This window comes from Tursiops truncatus, chromosome 6 (genome assembly GCF_011762595.2).
Source record: "Tursiops truncatus isolate mTurTru1 chromosome 6, mTurTru1.mat.Y, whole genome shotgun sequence".
NCBI classification, from domain to species: domain Eukaryota; kingdom Metazoa; phylum Chordata; class Mammalia; order Artiodactyla; family Delphinidae; genus Tursiops; species Tursiops truncatus.
Genome location: NC_047039.1, coordinates 82,102,671 through 82,124,838, shown reverse-complemented (window position 1 = coordinate 82,124,838; position 22,168 = coordinate 82,102,671). Strand labels below are relative to the sequence as shown.

Here is a 22,168-nt window from a genome sequence, read left to right as displayed (position 1 = left end):
ATTTCTTTAGTTCTCTCCAGGTGGTTCTGAAGCACAAAGATGGTTGAGAGCATCATGTTTTGTGGCTACACAGTATTTCTGTGAATGGAGGCCCCATACGTGCATATTAGTCTGTAACTAATCCATTATTACCCGACAAATTCGGGTTAGTTTCAACTTTCTGATATTGTAAACAATGTGGATTTGAACATCTTTTGTATAGTTTCACAAACATCCTCAATTATTTCTTTGGGATAGTTCCTGAAAGTGGAAATTCTGGGTAAAACACATACTTTTTATAGTGTTTGATGCTTATTGACAGTACCTGCCAGAAAGACTATGCCGGTTTATACTCCCACCAGCAGTTTACTATTATTATTCTTTTCAGACTTAGCAATCTTATGGAAAATATACCTTGGAGTTCTTTTTTTTCTTTGTCATTATATTCCTAATGCACCCGTGAAAAGGACATTCATATTAGAACCTCTCATTTCTAAGTTATGTTGCCTACATTTGTCGACTCGATTCCCTTTTTTTCTTGGAGAAAGGGAGGTCCCACGGCACACTATCCACATCCCCAGCACGCCACTTCCATCCCTGGACAGGGGCTTCTCGGCTCCCTGCCTTGGTCTCAGGAGAGTGGCTCAGGGACCATGGCTTAGAGAACACAAAGGGAAGATGGGCTCTTTTGCATTCTCTCTTCTTGGGCAGTATCCTAAAAATGACTGCACTGTTGATTTTTAAAAATTAAGTTTACAGAATTATTGCAGTATTGTTGTTTTGCATTCAGATGGCGGAAAGGCCATTTTAAAAAACCACCTCGATCAAAATCCCCAGCTACAGTGGAACACGACAGAGCCCTCTCGAACATGCAAAGATCCTATAGAAGATATAAACTCCCCAGAACAGTAAGTACCTTCTCCTTCAGAATTACTGCCCAAGACTACATTCCTCCTACACAAGAGTTTACATTTGGCACCATGTTTTCACATGCATTACTTTGTTTGAACTCTATAGTAATCTCATGATGCAGGTCAAATTACACTGCTTATATTACACATAAGACGACTAATATTCAAAGAGGGGAGGTGACTTGCCAAAGCTTACCAGTTGCTAAATGCAGGAGATGATAGGATTTGAACTTGGGTCTCTCCAACATCAAATCCCATGTTCTCTGCCTTTGTTACATATAAAATGAATACATTTACTTAACACCAATTTACTGAGACCTACTATGTATCAAGCACAGCACTGAAGAAAACAGACAAAAATCCTTCCCTTCATGGAGTTTACATTCTATCTGGGAAGACAATAACTTAACAAAAAAGCAAAACCTAGTATGTTATGTTAAATGATAGGTGCTTTGGAGAAAAACTAAGCAGGAAAGGAGTTAGGGAGTATAATTTTACACAGGGAGGTCAGAGCAAATTTGGTGAGGTGACATCTAAGCAAAGACCTGGACATCTCCAGTAGCTTTGTCCCCACTGGCAATTTTTAGTTCTTCCCAGTTTACAGCGGATTAGAAGCAGCAATTAGAAATGTCAACTCTGAAACTTGTTCCCTGGGAAGTGACAACAAGGGGAGAGGAACCAGCAAAGGGAGCCCAATCACCAACTGCAGTGTCATTTGGGGCCATTTAGTCTTAGAGCTAGTAGCCTCTCAACCCAATTAGCTCCAGGGCCTCGCAGCTGACAGTCCAATATAATTACTGATGGTTACATGGCATTCATCAGTGGTCTACCTATTAGTTGCCTGCACCACAGTGCAAGCACCTTTAGGGTAAGGTTTAAGTCCTTCCTATGTCCCTTGGACTGAACACAGCTTCCAGCACTGAGTAGGTTTTTGGCAATGAATTAATGAAAAGGCAAACAGGATCCCAGCAGACAGCAGAATGTGTGGCTCTGACAACCACACACAGATGCCCACCCTGCCTGGGATGCTCAGACAGAACACCCTTTCCCAGGTCAAGTTCATTCTTCAGCTCCCCATTTTCCTGGACTCTGCCAACACCAATGACATTATACAAGCTCAACTTTAATTTCCAAATGAAGTCTCCAACACACTAATCTCTCATGAGCACCTGGGAAGGGTCTCTTGGGAGAAGCCCTTCTGGCCAGCAGGTCCTTAGGGAGTGGGGGCAGCACTGCATCTGTCCCCATCCATCTCAGAACCCCACCAATGCATACACCCCAGGGCGCACCCTGGTGGGCTGAGGCAGCCTCTGTGAGTTGATTTGCCACCCCACAAAGCACTGTGGTTCAACAGAAGAAGCAAGAGTCACACCTTCCCCAGTTCTGGTTGTTTCTGTGAGCAAGTTACACAAACTCTGTACCCTTCTCTCATCTTTATAATGGGAACAGCAGTGCTTCTTTTGCCTATTGGGTTTTGTGAAGGTCTGGGGTTTTTCCCACCTGAGTTGCCAGGCCTGGGGAACACAAGGAGGCCTGAGAGTTCAGGGAATGCAACTTCCCAGATGCAGTGGGAAACTGCACAAAACACAGCCGAGCAGGGGAGCAGTGGCCTGGGCACATCCGCCAAAGCAGCCTTCACAACAAATAAGGTGACTTACTCTCCTGCCTGCTGGTCATGAGGACTGATGAGAAGGCAAGCGGAACGGTGTGGCAGTGAGCAGGTAGTCAGAAGGCTGCTCCCTCTTCACTCCGCTCCTCCATCAGTCCTGTTTACCCAGCCCCTGACTCAGCCCGGCCTCAGATTTTTTTCTGGCTGCCTTTCTGGGAATTTACCAGAAATTCCTTGTTCTGGGGGCATAGAGAAGGAAGGAGCTCACTCTCTGAGGGGGTTAGCACAAAAATGATGACATTTAAACTGGATCTTAGAGGGAAAGCAGTCATCAGATGGGAAAGCAGAGGAAGAGCTATCTAGGCCGGGGAAACAGCATGTGCAGAGGCATGGAAGATGCCTCCCCATAAGCAGGGTTTTAGGGGAAACTAGCCACCAGAGGGTAATAAGGTTTTCGGGGAGAGGGGGTAGAAGGTTCACCTGGAGAATTTGACAAGAGGCAGATCTTGGGGAGCCCTGAATGCCCCATCCCAGTGTTGGAGAGAAAACGCTAGTCACCAAAGCAGCCGAAAGACCAGGAAGGAACCTTTTTGGAATTGGCCCAGCAAGAGGGACTGAGGTCCTGGACAAGAGACAGTGGCAGAGAAGCCAATAAGGAAGGACAGAGCAGCTGAGAAGCCTTTCAGGGATGGAACCCAAAGCCAAGGCCATTCGGGGACTGGCAAGAGTAGCGAATGAGAGCTGTCTGGGTTTGCAGCAAAGCCCTGTTCGAAGGGCAAGGCCTTATTCTTAAAAATCACTGGAAGCTCGAGAAGCCTGCCTCCTCCTTGCTGCCGTTGCTCTGGTTATTCCCGGGGCAGCAGCTGGCACAGGCAGGCCTGCATTAAACACCTGCCAGATGGATGAGTGGTTAGATGACAGGATGGACAGATCTTGGATTCAGAGAGAAGTTAGCTTCTTAGCACCACCATCAGCTTCTTAGCCAAAGCGACTCCAAAGGCCTTCCTGGTGAGCAGCCCACTAGCCTTCACTAACACCCCCCTTCTTTCTCTCCCTGCCACAGCATCCAGCGCCGGCTGTCCCTCCAGCTCCCCATCCTCCACCACGCCTACCTCCCGTCCATTGGAGGCGTGGACGCCAGCTGTGTCAGCCCCTGCGTCAGCCCCACCGCCAGCCCCCGCCACAGACACGTGCCACCCTCCTTCCGAGTTATGGTCTCGGGCCTGTGAGGGCGGGAGGCCTGGGGCCGGGGCCTCCCCCGCGACGGAACCACACGGAGCAGAGGCATCTGCTACAGGAACCCTGTCAGCTCTGGCCGCGGAGAAGCTGGCGCCACGGCTGGCCTTGCGGGACTGCTCGATGGCACGGAGTGCACAAGATGGGGGGGCACTTGGCACCTGACCTCGCGCCTTATTTGTGAAGTTTTCATTCTTTCACAAAGAAGAGGAATGAAAATGACTTCTTCCTTAATGTCTGCAAAGGAGGAGGAGCTAGGATATTTGAAACTTGGCAAAAAAGAAAAAATCCTAGACAAGGAGAAAGTCACTAGAACTCCAGCTAGAAGTCACTGAGTGGCCCTGAGCAGCCTTGAAAAGAGGCGAGGGGCTTCTGGAGAAACCGCCTCTGCCTCTGCACACATGCCACCGGCTGTGGCCTCCCAAGCCAGCCCTTCTCCCCTCTGGGGAAGGAGGTGGGCAGGGCAGCCAGGCTCCCAGCTGCCAGTCGAGCCAACCCCAGCCTTCCTGGAACAGGGAGTCTACAGGGAGGGCAGCCGGGCACAGCTCTGTGGGCCGAGGGCTGGGGTACCGGAGCAGGCTGACTCGCATGCCTCCCGGTGGGACTTACTCTCTGATAAATGCCACACATTAATACAGTAACACCCGTTCCGGGACCGTGGGGATTTAGGGCACGTCACTGCAGACACGCTCTGCAGCATTCACCCACAGTCGGCCATGCACCCACCACGTCAGCCATGTCCTTGTGTTCGTATCAGGTGTTCCCCATAATAAGGGGGGCACCCGAGCTAATCATAGAATGTCTGTTCCCAGCAAACACGATAAAGAAAGATTGTGCACTTTAACCTCTCTCATCAGGGCCCAAGGGCTGGCTGGGGTTTTGTTTTGTTTTTTCCCACTGACTTTGTTTCTGACCAAAGTGAATCAGGGGCATCTGCTAGAAGACATCCCTGTAGTCACGGGGAGAGAGTTGCTAGCTGCGGGCTTCCCTTAACTTCCAGAAGGCAGCCTTCATTGGGACAAGCCGGCAAGCTCTGCCCTTGGGGGTCCCAGGGGTGATCAGTCAGCACACTGATTCTCATTCATAAGATCACTCTTCCCTTTTAAACGAACCCCAAAGAGCACTGGCCTGGGAGTCACAAAGACCTGGGTTCAAGTCCTTGCTCCACTGCTGACTCCCTCCATGACCTTGGGCAAGTCACTTGTGTCTCTCTGAGCCTCAGTTTCCCCTCTCTAACAAACTGGGGTTGAAATAACACCTGTCCTGCCCTACCTCACAGGGTCACTCTGAAGATCAAAACTTGATCTCATCCAGGAAAGCTTCATACCAAACAGTGAAGCGGCCCTGACCCATGAGGTATCAGGATGACCATGACCTTCAGCCCTCAGGACAGACGGGGCTGTGGCCCAGAGAAGCTCCCAGCACAGCCCTATACCAGTATCCACCTGGCTGGAGAGAGGTGGATCCCGATGATTTCTGTGACATTCCTGGGACAGGTTCATTTGCTAAAGAAAGGCCTGAATGACAATGTCCCGGACGTCTGCACAACTGAGCAGTCGCTCAACTCCCTAAAGAACCCTAATGGCAGCTTCAACAGGCAGGCAATAATCTCTTCCCAGACCACTGAAGTCAGGAATACAGTGTTGTCACCACCAGGGTTTGACAAAAGGGCCCATGGGAATCTTACCATCACGAACATTTCAAAACACCCTATTTCACGTAGCATAGAGTTCTCCTCCCCTCCCCCAAAGAGAGGTTATGGAGGTACTGTAGCTTTTAGGGGGGAAAAAAATGTTTAAAAAAAATGTTAACACATCACAGGTCAAGTTGAAGTCACTGTCTGTTTAGGCACTAAAAATCGCTGTTGTTACTCACTGTGTATTACAGTATTTACTTTCTTTCTTGATTTCACCAAACCAGATTTAATTTAAAGGACCACATTAATTTTTCAAAGGGAAAGAAACAATTCATTGTACATAATGTATACACGCACACAGAAACAATACCTGTAGAAATATTAATCCAGCATAGCAGGAAAGAAAAAAAGAAAAAGCACTGGACAGTCGGAGGTGAGTGTGTGCATCTGTGACCCACTGTGACTCCTGAGCGTGCACAGTCTTCTAGGTTAACCCACACAGTACATTCTCTGTCTTAATGATACTGTAGGTTCACCTGTTTTTTTTTAAATTTCCCCACAAATAACAAGACCCACAGAAGTGACTCTAGCTATTTAACGGTTCTGTCCTTTTATATGCAGCAAACACCATACACTTCCGAAGAGGCTTCAGCCTGAAGGTGTTTTCCAATGTTAGTGCACAAACGCTTTAAATTAGACTGGAACTGCCAGAATCAAATGTAAATGAGGAATTTCTCGTACCCCTATTGCATGGTATCAATTTTTAATAAATTGTTGCAAATTTGTTTTTATGAATAAAAGGAAGAAAACTGTTGTCTTTAATGCCTACTCTTCCCAAAGTGCAGGTCAAATCAGGCCATATTCTCCTGCTAAGAAACTCAGGGAAAGGCTCTGGGGGTGCCTGCTCAGCATGGTCCCTTCCTTCAGAAGCTGCCTTCCCCTGGCTTCTGCAGGCAGTAGCAGAGCAGCCTGTTACCATGTGGTGATAGATCCAGGGGTGAGAACCTGGCCTGAGCTGGGCCAGTAAGTCCCTTCCCCATGCAGAGAAATTAGCCACGAAAGAGAAAAATGAAGCCAGCACAGAGAAACAGGATCAAGGGATGGGTCCTGATAGTGTCCACGCACCGGGTCAGCTGTTCCTGAAAGCCAGCAGCACCCTCGTCTTTCCCGTGCTGGGATGTTCAGACCTTCCTCAGATTCTCAGTTCTCCCAATAAATCACCCTTTTTGCCTACGTTAGTTCAAGTTCAGTTCCCATCAGTTGCAACCAAAAGGTTCCTGACCAGTCTAGAACGCTCACTGCCTCCCCAGGCCCGACTCCCTGCCTCTCCAGCCCCGAGTCCAGGCCATGACAGCCTCTGGAGACTTGGTCTCATGCTCCTTCCAGACTCATCAGCCTCCTCCCCCAGACCCTATAGACTGTTTGCACTTCCTCCACTGCACTGGGCCCTCAGCCTGCAGCTCCATCTCAGGTCCACCCCATCCTTCAACGTCCCATCCAAAACCTCCTCTTAGTTCCCCCGACTTGAAATCCTCTCTTCCACTGTCCCTGTCTCACCACACCTGGTAAAGCCTCACACTGGCCCTTCCTCTCCACCCCAGACAATGAGCTCCCCAAGGATGGGAGTCACATCTACTTCCTCAATGTCCTACCCAGCATCAGGCCCTCCCACTGGCTCAGAACATTCCTTGATGAGGCTTTTGCAGAGTTGAACATTTTGGCTGAGGCGTGTCCATATTGGTTTCCGGGTCTGGAAGACAGAGCAAGGCCAGAGTGGCCTAAAGAGGGCAGGGAGGCCTGAAGCCATGTGACTAGGTGTGAGCCCCAGATACGGGGGGCTGGACCCAGTCTAGAGTTTCCTAGTACACAGGGTCCTCAGTGGTGAGCCTGCTGAGGAAAAGGGCTCCTGAATACTGACCACCTTTTAGACAGCCCTCCTATGGGATATAGGATGTTCAAGGGTGGGGAACAGGTCCAACAAGATAAGGAACTTACCCAAGGTCACCTAGGGAGTCATGGCAAGGGCAGGAACAGAACCAGAATCCTGATTGGTCTTCCTTCTCGACCTGACCTAGACTCACAGAAATTAAGAGCTAAGAAGGAACTGTGGGGTCATCTTGTCCAACCCCTCACTTTATAGGTGGGGCAAGTGAGGCCCAGTGACAGGAGCCAAGGCCGACCTGAAGGTCCTGAGAGGGCAGGCATGGAACCTGGATTTCCTGGCTTTACGATCTAGCTCCTTCCTCACGCCTGACCCAGAACCACAGATAGAACAACCACAGCAGGGAGACATTTCTCCACCACCTCAGGTTCTTCAGAAATCTTCCTATTTTCCCACTAAATATGGAATCAACTGATAAAAAATTTGGTCTTTCCTCTGAACACATCTGAAAAAAGAGAAATGTCCACAGGGCTGAAGAAAATGCTCATCACCATCATCAGTAGAGTTCTTCATGCCTTGCTTGGCCTTGGGGAACAGGTTTGTGGTAACAGAAGTCTAAAGGAAAGGACCCAAGAACAGCCGGCACTTAATTCTTTCAAATAGGGTTCTCTTTGTCTTCCTTTGGTTATGATTGGCTTATTTCTGAGGTAAAACTAAAATAAAAAATATTTCCCAGGCTCAAAGAGAGGCAATCTGGAGTTGAGAAAGTACTGCTTGGTGGTCTCCTCACCCTGTGCTGTGCAGACAACCCTGGGATCTGCTCTGAAGGAAGATGGGAAGAGGTTTCTAGAAACAGGGAACCTGGGGCACCAGCCAGAGCCCTGACTTTCCAGGCAGTTCCCCACGCTCAGCAGTCTCCTCTCTACAAGGATCCTCCTGGGGCCTGACTCTAGAGGCTTAGAAGCCAGTGACACAGAGAGGAGGTGGTGCTGGGTTAAAAAAAAACAAAAAAAACACCAGTGGTCACTGGCTGCTCTGCCAATCCATCCTGTTCCTGCCCCTCCCCTGGCAGCACAGCCCTATGCACAGCAGCACAGGGGAGGAGAGGGACCTATGGGAGGGAATCTGGAGGGACCATCCTTGCTCCCATCCCTATACACAGGGATTGGCTCAAAGATGTGCTCATTACCTAAGCCCAGCCAATCAGAGCCCATCCAGGGTTTTGGCCAGTTTTCAGGAGGTCTCAAACCTTGCCCTCCAACCAGAAAGAAATGAAGAGAGAGAAACTGAGCTCTGGTGACATCATTTGGGATCAAGAATCAGCAATCCCTAAAGATACATCTGCCCTTGAGCTTCTCAGTTTTCAGCTAATATTATACATCTCTTTTTCTGCTTACAGAGTAGGGTTTCCATCACTTAGAACCAAAAGAAATCTGTGGGAATCAGGGGGTTCCACATGAGGGCTCCTTGTTGTCTGAAACCTCTGAGAATTCTGCCCTCTTCCCTTCCCCTAGCTTTGAGGAGACATTAGAGAAACAGTTCCCTGTTCCCACACACACCATTGAGCAGGGAGGGTGGGTAAGGGGCATGGGGGCCTTAGAAGCCTCAGGCGGCTAAAGAAGGGTCAGTGGGCCAGGCTGTGTAGCCCCAGGAAGGGCTCTGTGTCTGTTCCATGCTCTCTGCCCTTGTCCCCTGCCTGTGCCCCACCTCCCTGGCTGGTCACACCTTACTTGGCCCTGAGGAGCAGGGTTTGTGAGGTCCTGGGCAGTAAATGATTAACATATTCTCTTGAAGAGAAAATGAGTTCCCACCTCACCTCCACCCCATGCCCGAAACCCCTGCCAAGTCCCATAGGCTCAGTCATGCCTGGTCTGAACTTGTGTGGTCCTGGGTGGGTACTGCCTGAACATTACTATTCACCACCTGGTTCCTCCAGGTCTCACTTTCAGGAGCTCCAAGCCCCCAGTGGGGCATCCACTGAGCCCCTGCTCTTCGTCAGGGCCTGTGCTGGGCACCAGGAAACAACAGTGAACAGGACACAGGTCTCACAAAGCTCACAGAGTAATGGGGAAACAGGCGCATAAAGAAGAAAACGATGACAGCATATGATAAGCACTGAGCTCAGAATGCGGAGCCAGAGGATGCTTCCTGGCAGAGGGTGGAGGGGGTAACCTTCATACAGGGCTGGCTTTGTGGGCATATGACCGGTATAGTTGCTTCCAAGAGTCCCATACTTAGCTTAATGTTCTCCTGTCGTTTTAAAATTCTTAATAACTTTTGAACAAGAGGCCCAGCATTTTCATTTTGTACTGCGCCCCACACATTATGTAGCCAGTTCTACACCTAGACCTGAAGATGAGAAGGAGCTAGCCAGCAAGAGACAGAAGGAAGAGGAAGGCATGGGGTGGGAACTGGCAGTCCAACTCCTGGAGAATGCACACACCTGCTGGGGCTGCCCCCCGTCCCCCTCCCCAGGCCAACTGGGTTGTCCCATGTTAATCATTTACACTGGAATCCATGTGGCCTCAGATCCCTGAAGGTTCAGACAGCATTCATCCTGTGTATGATGACATGGGTCATAGATCAAAATCTTCGATCTGGGTGCGGATTTCTACTCCCCCACTTAGCTGGCTATGTGGCTTCAGATGATTCACTCAACCTCTCTGAGCTCCTGGTTCCACATCTGTGAAATGGGCATGATATTTCACCCAGGGGCTCATGTAGGTGAAAGTGCTTTGTAAGCACTGAGCTGATATTTGTTCTATTCCCAGACAAGAGGAATGTAAAGTGAAGAGCTTCGATAGGTGCAGGGGGCAGCCCACAGTCATCTAACTCCCTAACAACAGAATGCGTTTTGGGAAGGAAATTGTTAGGGAGACTATCTTGACAAGCTGTGGGGGTGAAAAGGTGAGATTCTGAAGACAAGGCTTAAAAAGAGACAGGGGAACAGTTCTGTTTGAAAGGACTAGAAATTTGGGAGTGGAAGGAGAGAGAAAGGTGAGAGAGGAAGGGGGTAGAATGGCTGAAAGACTTGGAAGAACAGAAACATCAAACATCTGATGTCAAATCATTTGTGTTGCTATAAAATAAACCCTCTTCTTCCCTTCACTTCACTCCCTTCCACAAAATATCCCTAAACCTTCAGTAATGTTTACTATACAAGCAAAAGTCTCGTGGGTTTTAGCAGAAATGAAAGAAAAGGACAGATTCTATGTTTGGATGGAAGCCAAAGTGGGGATAAAAGAAGATGCAGAGGGGAAAATATGCTCCCTACACAAGTAGGAACAGGGAGCCAGAGGTGAGCATGAGTACAAGGTCCATGGAAATCCACAGAAGCACCGGAAAGGCGCTGGCCTTTTCCAGAGCCAGGTATGGGAAGAATGGGAGGTTTGGATTAATCCCCTCTAGATCTCGCCAGGCAGCATGATCCTTGCTGACATCTAGGTTACATAAGTAACAGGAAACATTTTATCCCTTAGAGCCATAAGTCTCAAAGATCCTGACTGCAAAGGTAGAAATACTATAAAGCAACAGCAGTAACACCATGGTCAACTGGATCACAAAATAAAGTCCACAAACAAACCTTTGGGAGGGTGTAAAATTGGAGAAGCTGCCAGCCTGCAGACTGGCGGTGTTGAAGAGCTGTCAGCTCAGCCGGCTTTGCACTCGAGGTCATGGCTACTCTCTCTGCTCTGGTCCACCATGCCCACAGGAGAGGTAGAGCCCTGTGCCAAGAGGAAAAACATTCGCTTTCCCTCCACCTGAATTCCAATGCCAAAGACCTAGGGCAGCATTTGAAACCACAGGGTTACCTTTTAAGACGCAGTGCTGACTTAAATTGTTTTTATAAATCAAGTTACCTAAATATGTTCAAACTAGACGTAAACTCATGCTTATATCCTTCATATAAAAGCCAAACAAATTTATAACTTGAATGCAAAGAAAATGACAAAACGAATAAAAACATCTTAACAACACTGATTTAAAGGGATAGATGACGTTTTGCTGAAAAATAAGTTGCAGCTCATAACGCAAGCAGAGCACCAACTGCTCCCAGGCACATACATCCCTTTGAGTTCAGCCTGCCTGGTGTGATGACTCAATTATCACACTGCTTTTCTTTATTTAAACTACTGTGACATTTTCATTTATTCAACACACTGTGATATCATTTGTCCTTCAGTCAGCTCTAACACATCACTTCTCTATTAAACCCACTTTCTTTTTTCTCATGAGCCATTGACAGTCATGAGGCCATCCAGATAATACACACAAATCGAATGGTGATTGAGCACTGATGCTCATTAAGCACTAGGCAAAGGGCTCTGCAGGCTTAATCTCATTTAGATCTCACAGGGACCCCAGAGTAGGAATGGTTACTGCTGCCCTTTTACAGCTAAAGGCACTCAGGCATAGCGCGTGAGTGTTGTCCTGGGTCACACAGCTGGGATGGAGAGTGAAAATTTGAACACAGCATTCTGACGCTGGAACACACACCCTCTTTATACTTTCTTAAACAGCCTCATAAGAATTAGCTTGATTCAGATGACCCAGAATATGCCTATTTAATTTGTTTTACATGATCTTCAAATGAAAACACAATCTTTTAAAATTTTATAGATTTGCACACCTCTGAGATTCATCCAAGGCCATCACCTGAGGCTCTAAACCCTGGTCTGAGCATCTCTGGCCCTGGGCAGTGCAGGCAGGGGGAAACCCTCACTGCACTGAAGCCCAGGCAAGCCAACAGCATGGAAGAAGCTATACAGAGACAAAACTCTACCCAAGCTGCCCAGATCCCCCCACTCCCACCCTTGACCACTGAATCCGGAGCACTCAGGCCTCCAAGATCTGGCAGAAGGACTCTGTTAGCATCCCAAGGCATGGGAAGCAAGATGGAAGATGCTCACCCTTCTGGGGTGCAATGGCAGCCCTGGATAAGATATTCACTGCTTAGAATGACCAGGCTGGCAAAAACTGGAAATTACCCAAATGCTATCAACAGTAGAAGAGAAAAAAATGTTGATGTAGTATATTCACAGAGTGGAATATCATATACCAGTGAGAACGGGAAAAAGTATAACTACATGTAACAAAAATGAATCTAACAAACACGTGAAAGGAAAGAAGCCAGACATAAAAGAGAATATACTCTAAGATTCCATTAATATAAAGTTCAAAAACAAGTAAAACTAACCTATTAAACATCAGAATAGTGGTTACCCTTCGCAGGAACAGGCAGTGGGGAAGATGGTATGAGGAGGGCTCCTGAGTGCTTGATGTGTTCTGATTTTTTATCTGAGCACTGGGTTGTATTCTCTTCATGAAAATTCTTTAAACTGTACATTTATGTGTGATTATATATGTATATATACACACATATACATAAAACCACACACATGTGAGTATACGTATACAAGACACACACACACACACACACACACACACACACACACACACACACACACACGCACACACCATATATATATAATCACACATCGTAAGTACATACCTCAATAAAATATGCCTTTTCCTGGGCAGGAAAAAAATGTAGTCTATGAAGATTCTACAGCATAAAGACAAACATTATACAATAAGCTAAGACTGAACATACTCTGGGAAAAGATTTCCCTCAGGAAATAGAAGTAAATGTCAAATCTCATCTACTCTGTAGTTTCAAGAAAAACTAGTAAAACCTGGTTTCTATGAGACGTGAGTACAGATAAACTGATGAAACAATGGGCTGAGAAGAAAAGAAGAAAAGGTAGGAAGAGAAGGAAGGAGGAGGGAGGAAGGTATCAAGGAAGTGTCAGAAGCCCACGCATTCTGGGAGGTATTCAAGATGACAGCGTAAAAGGACATGAAACTCACCTCCTCCCACAAATACAACAAAAATACATCTACAGGGGGAATTCCCTGGAGGTACGATGGTTAGGACTCCGCACTCTCACTGCTGAGGGCCTGGGTTCAATCCCTGATTGGGTAACTAAGATCCCACAGGCTGTGCAGTATGGCCAAAATTAATTAAATTAAAATGTTAAAAAATTAAAACAAAAAAAATACATCTACAGGGATTGGAGATAAGATGGCAGAGTAGGACTTGAGCTCACCTCCTCTGATGAAAACACCAAAATCACAACTAATTGCTGAACAACCACTGACCAAAAAAAAGACTGGAGCCTACCAAAAAAGATACTCTACATCCAAAGACAAAGAAGAAGACACAACAAGACAGTAAGAGGGGTGCTTTCGTGATATAATCAAATCCCATACTGCCAGTGGGCGACCCACAAACTGGAAAATAATTATATGGCAGAGGCTCACATGAGGTTTCACAAGCACTGGGACACAGGGCAAAGCAGTAACTCCATGGGAGCCTGAGCCAGACCTACCTGCAGGTCTTGAAGGGTCTCCTGGGGAGGTGGGGGTTGGCTGTGGCCCACTGTGGGGGCAAGGACACTTGTGGCAGAGGTCTCTAGGGAATATTCCCTAGCGTGAGCTCCTGGAGGTTGGAGGTTGCCATTTTGGCACCAAGACCTGGCCCCATCCAGTAGCCTACAGGCTCCAGTGCAGGGATGCCTCAGGCCAAACAACCAACAGGGTGGGAACACAGCCCCATGTGTCAACAGACAGGCTGCCTAAAGTCTTCCTGACCCCACAACCACACCTAGCCACTCCCCTTGACACAGCCCTGCCCACCAGAGGGACAAGATCCAGCTCTACCCACCAGTGGGCAGGCACCACTCCGTCCCACCAGGAAGCTTGCATGAGCCCCTGGCCCAACCTCACTCACCAGGGGGCAGATACCAGAGGCAAGAAAAACTACAATCCTGCAGCCTGTGGAACAAAGCCCACAAACACGAAAAGTTCTAAAAATGAGATGACAGAGAAATATGCTCCAGACGAAGGAACAAGATAAAACCCCAGAAGAACAACTAACTGAAGTGGAGATAAGCAATCTGCCTGAAAAAGAATTCAGAATAATGATAGTAATAATAAAATAGATTTTAAAAAATGAGTAATAATAAAGATGATCCAAGATCTCAGAAAAAGAATGGAGGCACAGATGAAGAAGATACAAGAAATGTTTAGCAAAGAGCTAGAAGATTTAAAGAACAAACAAACAGACATGAACAATATAATAACTGAAATAAAAAATACCCTAGAAGGAATCAATCACTGAATATATGAGGCAGAAGAACGAATAAGTGAGCTGGAAGACAGACTGGTGGAAACCACTAACACGGAACAGAATAGAGAAAAAAGGAAGGTCAAGAAATAAGGACATGGGACTTCCCTGGTGGCACAGTGGTTAAGAATCTGCCTGCCGATGCAGGGGACACGGGTTTGAGCTCTGATCCGGGAAGATCCCACACGCCATGGAGCAACTAAACCTGTGCGCCACAACTACTGAGCCTGTGCGCAAGGGCCCGCAAGCCACAGCTACTGAAGCCCACGTGCCACAACTACTGAAGCCCGTGTGCCTAGAGCCAGTGCTCCACAACAAAAGAAGCCACCACAATGAGAAGCCCGTGCACCGCAACAAAGAGTAGCCCCTGCTCTCCACAACTACAGAAAGCCCACGTGCAGCAACAAAGACCCAATGCAGCCCAAAGTAAAAGTAATTAATTAAAAAAAAAAGAAGAAAATGGGGACAGTCTAAGAGACCTCTGCACCAACAATAAATGCACCAATATTTGCATTATAGGAGTCCCAGAAGGAGAAGAGAAAAAAAAAGGGACCTAAGAAAATATCTGAAGAGATAATAGCTGAAAAATTCCCTAAAATGCAAAAGGAAACGGTCACCCAAGTCCAGGAAGTACAGAGAGTCCCAGGCAGGATCAACCCAAAAAGGAACACGCCAAGACACATAGTAATCAACTTGACCAAAATTAAAGACAAAGAAAAATATTAAAAGCAACAAGGGAAAAGCAACAAATAACATACAAGGGAATACCCATAAGGTTATCAGCTGATTTCTCAGCAGAAATCCTGCAGGCCAGAAGGGAGTAGCATGATATATTTAAAGTGATGAAAGAGAAGAACCTACAACCAAGAAGACTCTACCCAGCAAGGCTATCATTCAGATTCGACAGAGAAATCAGAAGCATTACAAACAAGCAAAAACTAAGAGAATTCAGCACCACCAGACCAGCTTTGCAAGAAATGCTAAAGGAACTTCTCTAAGAAGAAAAGAAAAGGCCAAACTAGAAACAAGAAAATGACAAACAGAAAAGCCCACCAGTAAAGGCAAACATACATAAAGGTAGGAAATCATCCACATACAAATATGATATCAAAACCAGAAATCGTGAGGATAGTACAAATGCAGAATGCTGGAAATGCATTCGAAATTAAAAGACCAGCAACTTAAAGCAATCTTGTAAATACATAGACTGCTATATCAAAAACTCATGGTAACCGCAAACCAAAAAACTACAGAAGATATACACACACGAAAAAGAAAAAACAATCCAAACACAACACTAAGGATAGTCATCAGGGAGTTCTCTGGCTGTCCAGTGGTTAGGACTTGGCACTTTCACTGCTGGGGCCTGGGTTCAATCCCTGGTTGAGGAACTAAGATCCTGCAAGCCACAAGGGCACAGCCACAAAAAAGAAAAAAAAAGAAAAAAAGATAGTCATCAAATCACAAGAGAAGAGAACAAAAGAGGAAGGGAAGAAAAAACACCTACAAAAACAAATCCAAAACAATTAATAAAATGGCAATAAGAACATACATATGGATAATTATCTTAAATGTAAATGGATTAAATCCTCCAACCAAAAAACACAGACTGACTGAATGGATTCAGAAACAAGACCTGTACATATGCTGTCTACAAGGGACTCACTTCAGATCTAGGAACACATACAGACTGAAAGTGAGAGGATGGAAAAAGGTATTCCATGCAGATGGAAATGAAAAGAAAGCTGGAGTAGCAATACTCATATCAGACAAAATAGACTTAAAATAGACTGTTACAAGAGACAAAGGACACTACATAATGATCAAAGGATCAATCCAAGAAGATATAATAATTGTACATATATATGTGCCCAACATAGGAGCACCTCAATATATAAGGCAAATGCTAACAGCCATAAATGGAGAAATCAACAGTAACACAATAATAGTGGTCTGTCCATTGATGTAAGTAACACTTACATCAATGGACAGATCATCCGGAAAGAAAATCAATAAGGAAACAGAGGCCTTAAATGACATGTTTGACCAGTTGGACTTAACTGATATCTATAGAGCATTCCATCCAAAAGCAGCAGAATACACATTCTACTCAGGTGCACATGGAATATTCTCCAGTAAAGATCAAAGCAAGCCTCAGTAAATTTAAGAAAACTGAAATCATATCAAGCATCTTTTCTGACCACAACAGTATGAGATTAAAAATCAACTACAAGAGGGCTTCCCTGGTGGCGCAATGGTTAAGAGTCCGCCTGCTGATACAGGGGACACGGGTTCGTGCCCCAGTCCGGGAAGATCCCACATGCTGCGGAGCGGCTGGGCCCATAAGCCATGGCCGCTGAGCCTGCGCGTCCAGAGCCTGTGCTCCGCAACAGGAGAGGCCACAACAGTGAGAGTCCCGCATACCACAAAAAAAAAAAAAAAAAAATCAACTACAAGAAATAAAACTGTAAAAAACACAAACACGTGGAGGCTAAACAATACGTTACTAAACAACCAATGGATCACTAAAGAAATCAAAGAGGAAATTGAAAAATACCTAGAGACAAATGAAAACGAAAGAATGCTGATCCAAAACCTATGGGATGCAGCAAAAGCAGTTCTAAGAGGGAAGTTTATAGCAGTACAATCTTACCTCGGGAAACAAGAAAAATCTCAAATAAACAATCCAACCTTACAATTAAAGCAACTAGAGAAAGAAGAAAAAACAAAACTCGAAGTTAGTAGAAGAAATCAGAAAGATCAGAAATAAATGAAATAGAGACAAAGAAAACAACAGAAAAGATCAATGAAACTAAAAGCTGGTTCTTTGAAAAGAGGAACAAAATTGATAAACCTTCAGCAAGACATCAAGAAAAAAAGGGAGAGGGTTCAAATCAATAAAATTAGAAATGAAAAAGGAAAAATTACAACTGACACTGCAGAAATACAAAGGATCATAAGAGACTACTACAAGCAACTGTACGCCAATAAAATGGATAACCTGGAAGAAATGGAAAAATTCTTAAAAGGTACAATCTTCCAAGACTGAACCAGGAAAAAATAGAAAATATGAACAAACCAATCACAAGTACTGAAATTGAAACTGTGATTAAAAACTTCCAACAAACAAAAGTCCAGGACCAGATGGCTTCACAGAAGAATTCTATCAAACATTTAGAGAAGAGTTAACATCTATCCGTCTGAAACTATTCCAGAAAAATTGCAGAGGGAGGAATGCTTCTGAACTCATTCAATGAGGAAATAAATAAAATAGAGATTAAAAACAATAGGAAAAAAACCCCAATAAAACCAAGAGCTGGTTCTTTGAAAGAGTAAACAAAATTGACAAACCTCTGGACAGATTCACCAAGAAGAAAAGAGAGAAGACCCAAATAAACAAAAGAAATGAAAGAGGTGAAATCACAACTGACACCATGGAAATACAAAAAATCATGAGAGAATACTATGAACAATTATATGCCAACAAATTCAACAACCAGAAGAAATGGACAACTTTCTAAAAACATACAGCCCACCAAAACTGAATCAAGAAGAAACAGATAACTCGAACAGACCCATCTCTAAAAGTGAAATAGAATCTGTAATTTTAAAAACTCCCCACAAACAAAGTCCAGGGCCAGATGGCTTTACAGGCAAATTCTACCAAACATAAAAGGAAGAACTTAACACCAATCCTCCTCAAACTCTTCCAACAGATTGAAGAAGAAAGAACACTCTCAAAGACATTCTATGAAGCCACCATCACCCTGCTACCAAAACCAGACAAAGACACTACCAAAAAAGAAAATGACAGGCCAGTATCTTTGACGAATACAGATGTAAAAATTCTCAACAAAATATCTGCAAATTGAATCCAACAACACATAAAATTGATCATACATCACAACCAGACTGGATTCATCCCAGGGTCACAAGGATGGTTCAACATATGCAAATCAATGTGATACACCACATCAACAAAAGAAAAGGCAAAAACAACATGATCATCTGAGCAGATGCAGGAAAAGCATTTGACAAAATTCAACATCCATTAATGATAAAAACTCTTACCAAAGTGTGTATAGAGGGAACATATCTCAACATAATAAAAGCTATTTATGACAAACCAATAGCCAACGTAATAATCAACAGTGAAAAGCTGAACACCTTCCCACTAAAACCTGGAATAAGACAAGGATGCCCACTCTTACCACTTCTCTTCAACATTTGGAAGTTAAACACTTGGAAGTCCTAGCTACAGCAATCAGACAAGAAAAATAAATAAAAGGTATTCTAATTGGTAGGGAAGAGGTAAAACTGTCATTATATGCAGATGACATATATAGAAAACCCTGAAGACTCCACACAAAAACTACTACAACTGATAAATTCAGCAAGGTAACAGGATACAAGGTTAACATGCAGAAATCAGTTGCAGGGCTTCCCTAGTGGCACAGTGGTTAAGAATCCGCCTGCCAATGCAGGGGACACGGGTTCGAGCCCTGGTCTGGGAGGATCCCACATGCCGCAGAGCAACTAAGCCCATGTGCCACAACTACTTAGCCTGCACTCTAGAGCCCACGCGCCACAACCACTAAGCCCACGCACCACAACTATTGAAGCCCGCGCGCCTAGAGCCCGTGCTCCGCAACAAGAGAGGCCACTGCAATGAGAAGCCCGCACATCGCAACGAGGAGCAGACCCTGCTCGCTGCAACTAGAGAAAGCCCGCGGGCAGCAACGAAGACCCAACGTGGCCAAAAATAAATAAATAAATAAATAAATAAATCTATTTTAAAAAAAAAAGAAAGAAATCGGTTGCATTTCTTTACACTAACAATGAACTATCAGAAAGGGAATGCAAACAAACAATTCCCTTTTAAATCCCAGAAAAAAAAAAAAAAAATAGTTAGGAATAAACTTCACCAAGGACGTGAAAGACTTACATGCTGAGAATTACAAGACATTGATAAAGGAAATTGAAGATGATTCAAAGAGATATCCCATGCTCTTGGATTGGAAGAATTAATATTATTAAAATGGTCATATTACCCAAAGCAATCTATAGATTTAAAGCAATCCCCATCAAATTATCCATGACATTTTTCACAGAACTAGAACAAATAATCCTAAAATTTACATGGAACCATAAAAGACCCAGAATTGCCAAAGTTATCCTGTGGAAGAAAAAAGAAAATGCAAGAAGCATAACCCTCCCAGACTTCAGACAATACTACAAAGCTACAGTAATCAAAACAGTGTGGTATTGGCACAAAAACAGACATATGGATCAACAGAACAGAATAGAGAGCCCAGAAATAAACCCACACACCTATGGGCAATTAATCTCAACAAAGGAGGCAAGAATATCCAATGGGGAAAAGACAGTCTCTTCAGCAAGTTGTATTGGAAAAGTTGGACAGCTCCATGCAAATCAATAAGTTAGAGCACACCCTTACACCATACACAAAAATAAACTCAAAATGGCTTAAAGACTTAAATATAAAACATGACACCATAAAACTCCCAGAAGAGAACACAGGCAAAACATTCTCTGACATAAATCTGACCAATGTTTTCTTAGTTCAGTCTCCCAAGGCAATAGAAATAAAAGCAAAAGCAAACAAATGGGACCTAATCAAACTTACAAGTTTCTGTACAGCAAAGAAAACCATAAACAAAATGAAAATACAACCAATAGGCTGAGAGAAAATATTTGCAAATGATGCAGCCAACAAGGGCTTAATTTCCAAAATATGCAAACAGCTCATACAACTCAGTAACAACCCAATCCAAAAATGGGCATAAGATCTAAATAGACATTTCTCCAAATAAGACATACAGATGGCCAAAAAATCACATGAAAAGATGCTCATCATCACAAATTATTAGAGAAATGCAAATCAAAACTACACTGAGGTACCACCTCACACCAGTCAGAATGCCCATCATTAAAAGGTCTATAAATAATAAATGCTGGAGAGGGTGTGGAGAAAAAGGGACCCTCCTACACTGTTGGTGGGAATGTAAATTGGTGCAGCCATTATGAAAAACAGTATGGAGATTCCTCAAAACTAAAAATAGAGCTGCCATATGATTCAGCAATCCCACTCCTGGGCATACACCTGGACAAAACTATAATTTGATTATAGCTACATGCGAAAGAATTAAATTGGACTACTTTCCCACATCATGAACAAAAATAAATTCAAAATGGATTAAAGACTTAAATGTAAGACCTGAAACCTTAAAACTTCTAAAAGAAAACATAGGCAGTACGCTCTTTGACATCAGTCTTGGTAATATGTTTTTTGGATGTCTCCTTAGGCAAGGGAAACAAAAGCAAAGAAATAAACAAATGGGACTACATCAAACCAAAAGCCATTGCACAGTGAAGGAAACTATCAACAAAACGAAAAGGCTGCCTACTGAATGAGAGAAAATACTTGCAAACAATTTATATGGTAAGGGGTTAATATCCAAAATACACAAAGAACTCATATGACTCAACATCAAAAATACAAACAACCCAATTAAAAAATGGGCAGAGGATGTAAACAGACATTTTTCCAAAGACAAACAGATGGCCAACAAGTATATGAAAAGATACTCAATATCACTAATCATCAGGGAAATGCAAATCAAAACCACAATGAGATATCACCTCACAGCCATCAGAATGGCTATTCTCAAAAAGATAACAAATAACAAGTGTTGGTGAGGATGTGGAGAAAAGAGAACCTTCATGCACTGTTGGTGGGAATGTAAATTGGTACAGCCACTATGGAAAACAGTATGGAGATTCCTCAGAAAATCAAAAATTGAACTACCATACAATCCAGCAAACACTAATTTGAAAAGATACGTGCACCCCTATGTTCATAGCAGCATTATTTACAATAGCCAAGATATGAAAGCAGCCTAAGTGACCATCAATAGGTGAATGGAAAAAGAAGATGTGGCATATATACACAATGGAATATTACTCGGCCATAAAAAAGAATGAAATCTTGCCATATGTGACAACATGGATGGACCTAGAGGGCATTATGCTAAGCGAAAAAAAATTAGACAGAGAAAGGCAAATACTGTATAATTTCACTTATATGTGGAATCTAAAAAAACAAAATAGGGACTTCCCTGGCAGTCCAGTGGTTAAGACTCCATGCTTCCATTGCAGGAGGCATGGGTTCGATCCCTGTCAGGGAACTAAGATCCCACATGGCACGCAGTGCAGCCAAAAAAATAAAAAATAAACAAATCAGCAAACATAACAAAACAGAAATGGGGTCAGAGATACAGAGAACAAACAGGTGGTTGCCAGAGAGGAGGGGGTTGGGAGGAGGAGAGAAACAGGTGAGGGAGATTAATAGGTACAGACTTCCAGCTGCAAAATAAATGAGTCACCAGTATGAAATGTACAGTGTGACAGATATAGTCAATAATTATTTAATATCTTTGTATGGTAACAAAGTGTAAATAGATTTATTGCAGTGATCATTTTGCAATGTATAAAAATATCTAATCACGGGCTTCCCTGGTGGCGCAGTGGTTGAGAGTCCGCCTGCCGATGCGGGGGACGCGGGTTCGTGCCCCGGTTCGGGAAGATCCCACATGCCGCGACATGCCGCGGAGCGGCTGGGCCCGTGAGCCATGGCCGCTGAGCCTGCGCGTCCGGAGCCTGTGCTCCACAATGGGAGAGGCCACAACAGTGAGAGGCCCGCGTA

At 44.5% G+C, this 22,168-nt stretch overlaps 1 protein-coding gene and 1 long non-coding RNA gene across 2 annotated transcripts in view; one reads left to right on the top strand and one right to left on the bottom strand.

The window, feature by feature from the left end:
• The window catches only part of GABBR2 (gamma-aminobutyric acid type B receptor subunit 2), a 366,883-nt gene extending 363,155 nt beyond the window's left edge, over positions 1-3,728 (top strand). Inside the window, exons 18-19 of the mRNA XM_033858335.2 lie at positions 770-887; positions 3,563-3,728. Of these exons, the coding sequence (XP_033714226.1) occupies positions 770-887; positions 3,563-3,728 (284 nt within the window). The remainder of the gene's footprint in view (positions 1-769; positions 888-3,562) is intronic.
• LOC109552371 (uncharacterized) overlaps positions 1-22,168 on the bottom strand; it is a 50,444-nt gene that overhangs the window by 10,802 nt on the left and 17,474 nt on the right. Inside the window, exon 3 of the long non-coding RNA XR_012332602.1 lies at positions 1-22,168. This exon is cut by the window's left edge and continues 10,802 nt beyond it. This is a non-coding gene — a long non-coding RNA (uncharacterized lncRNA).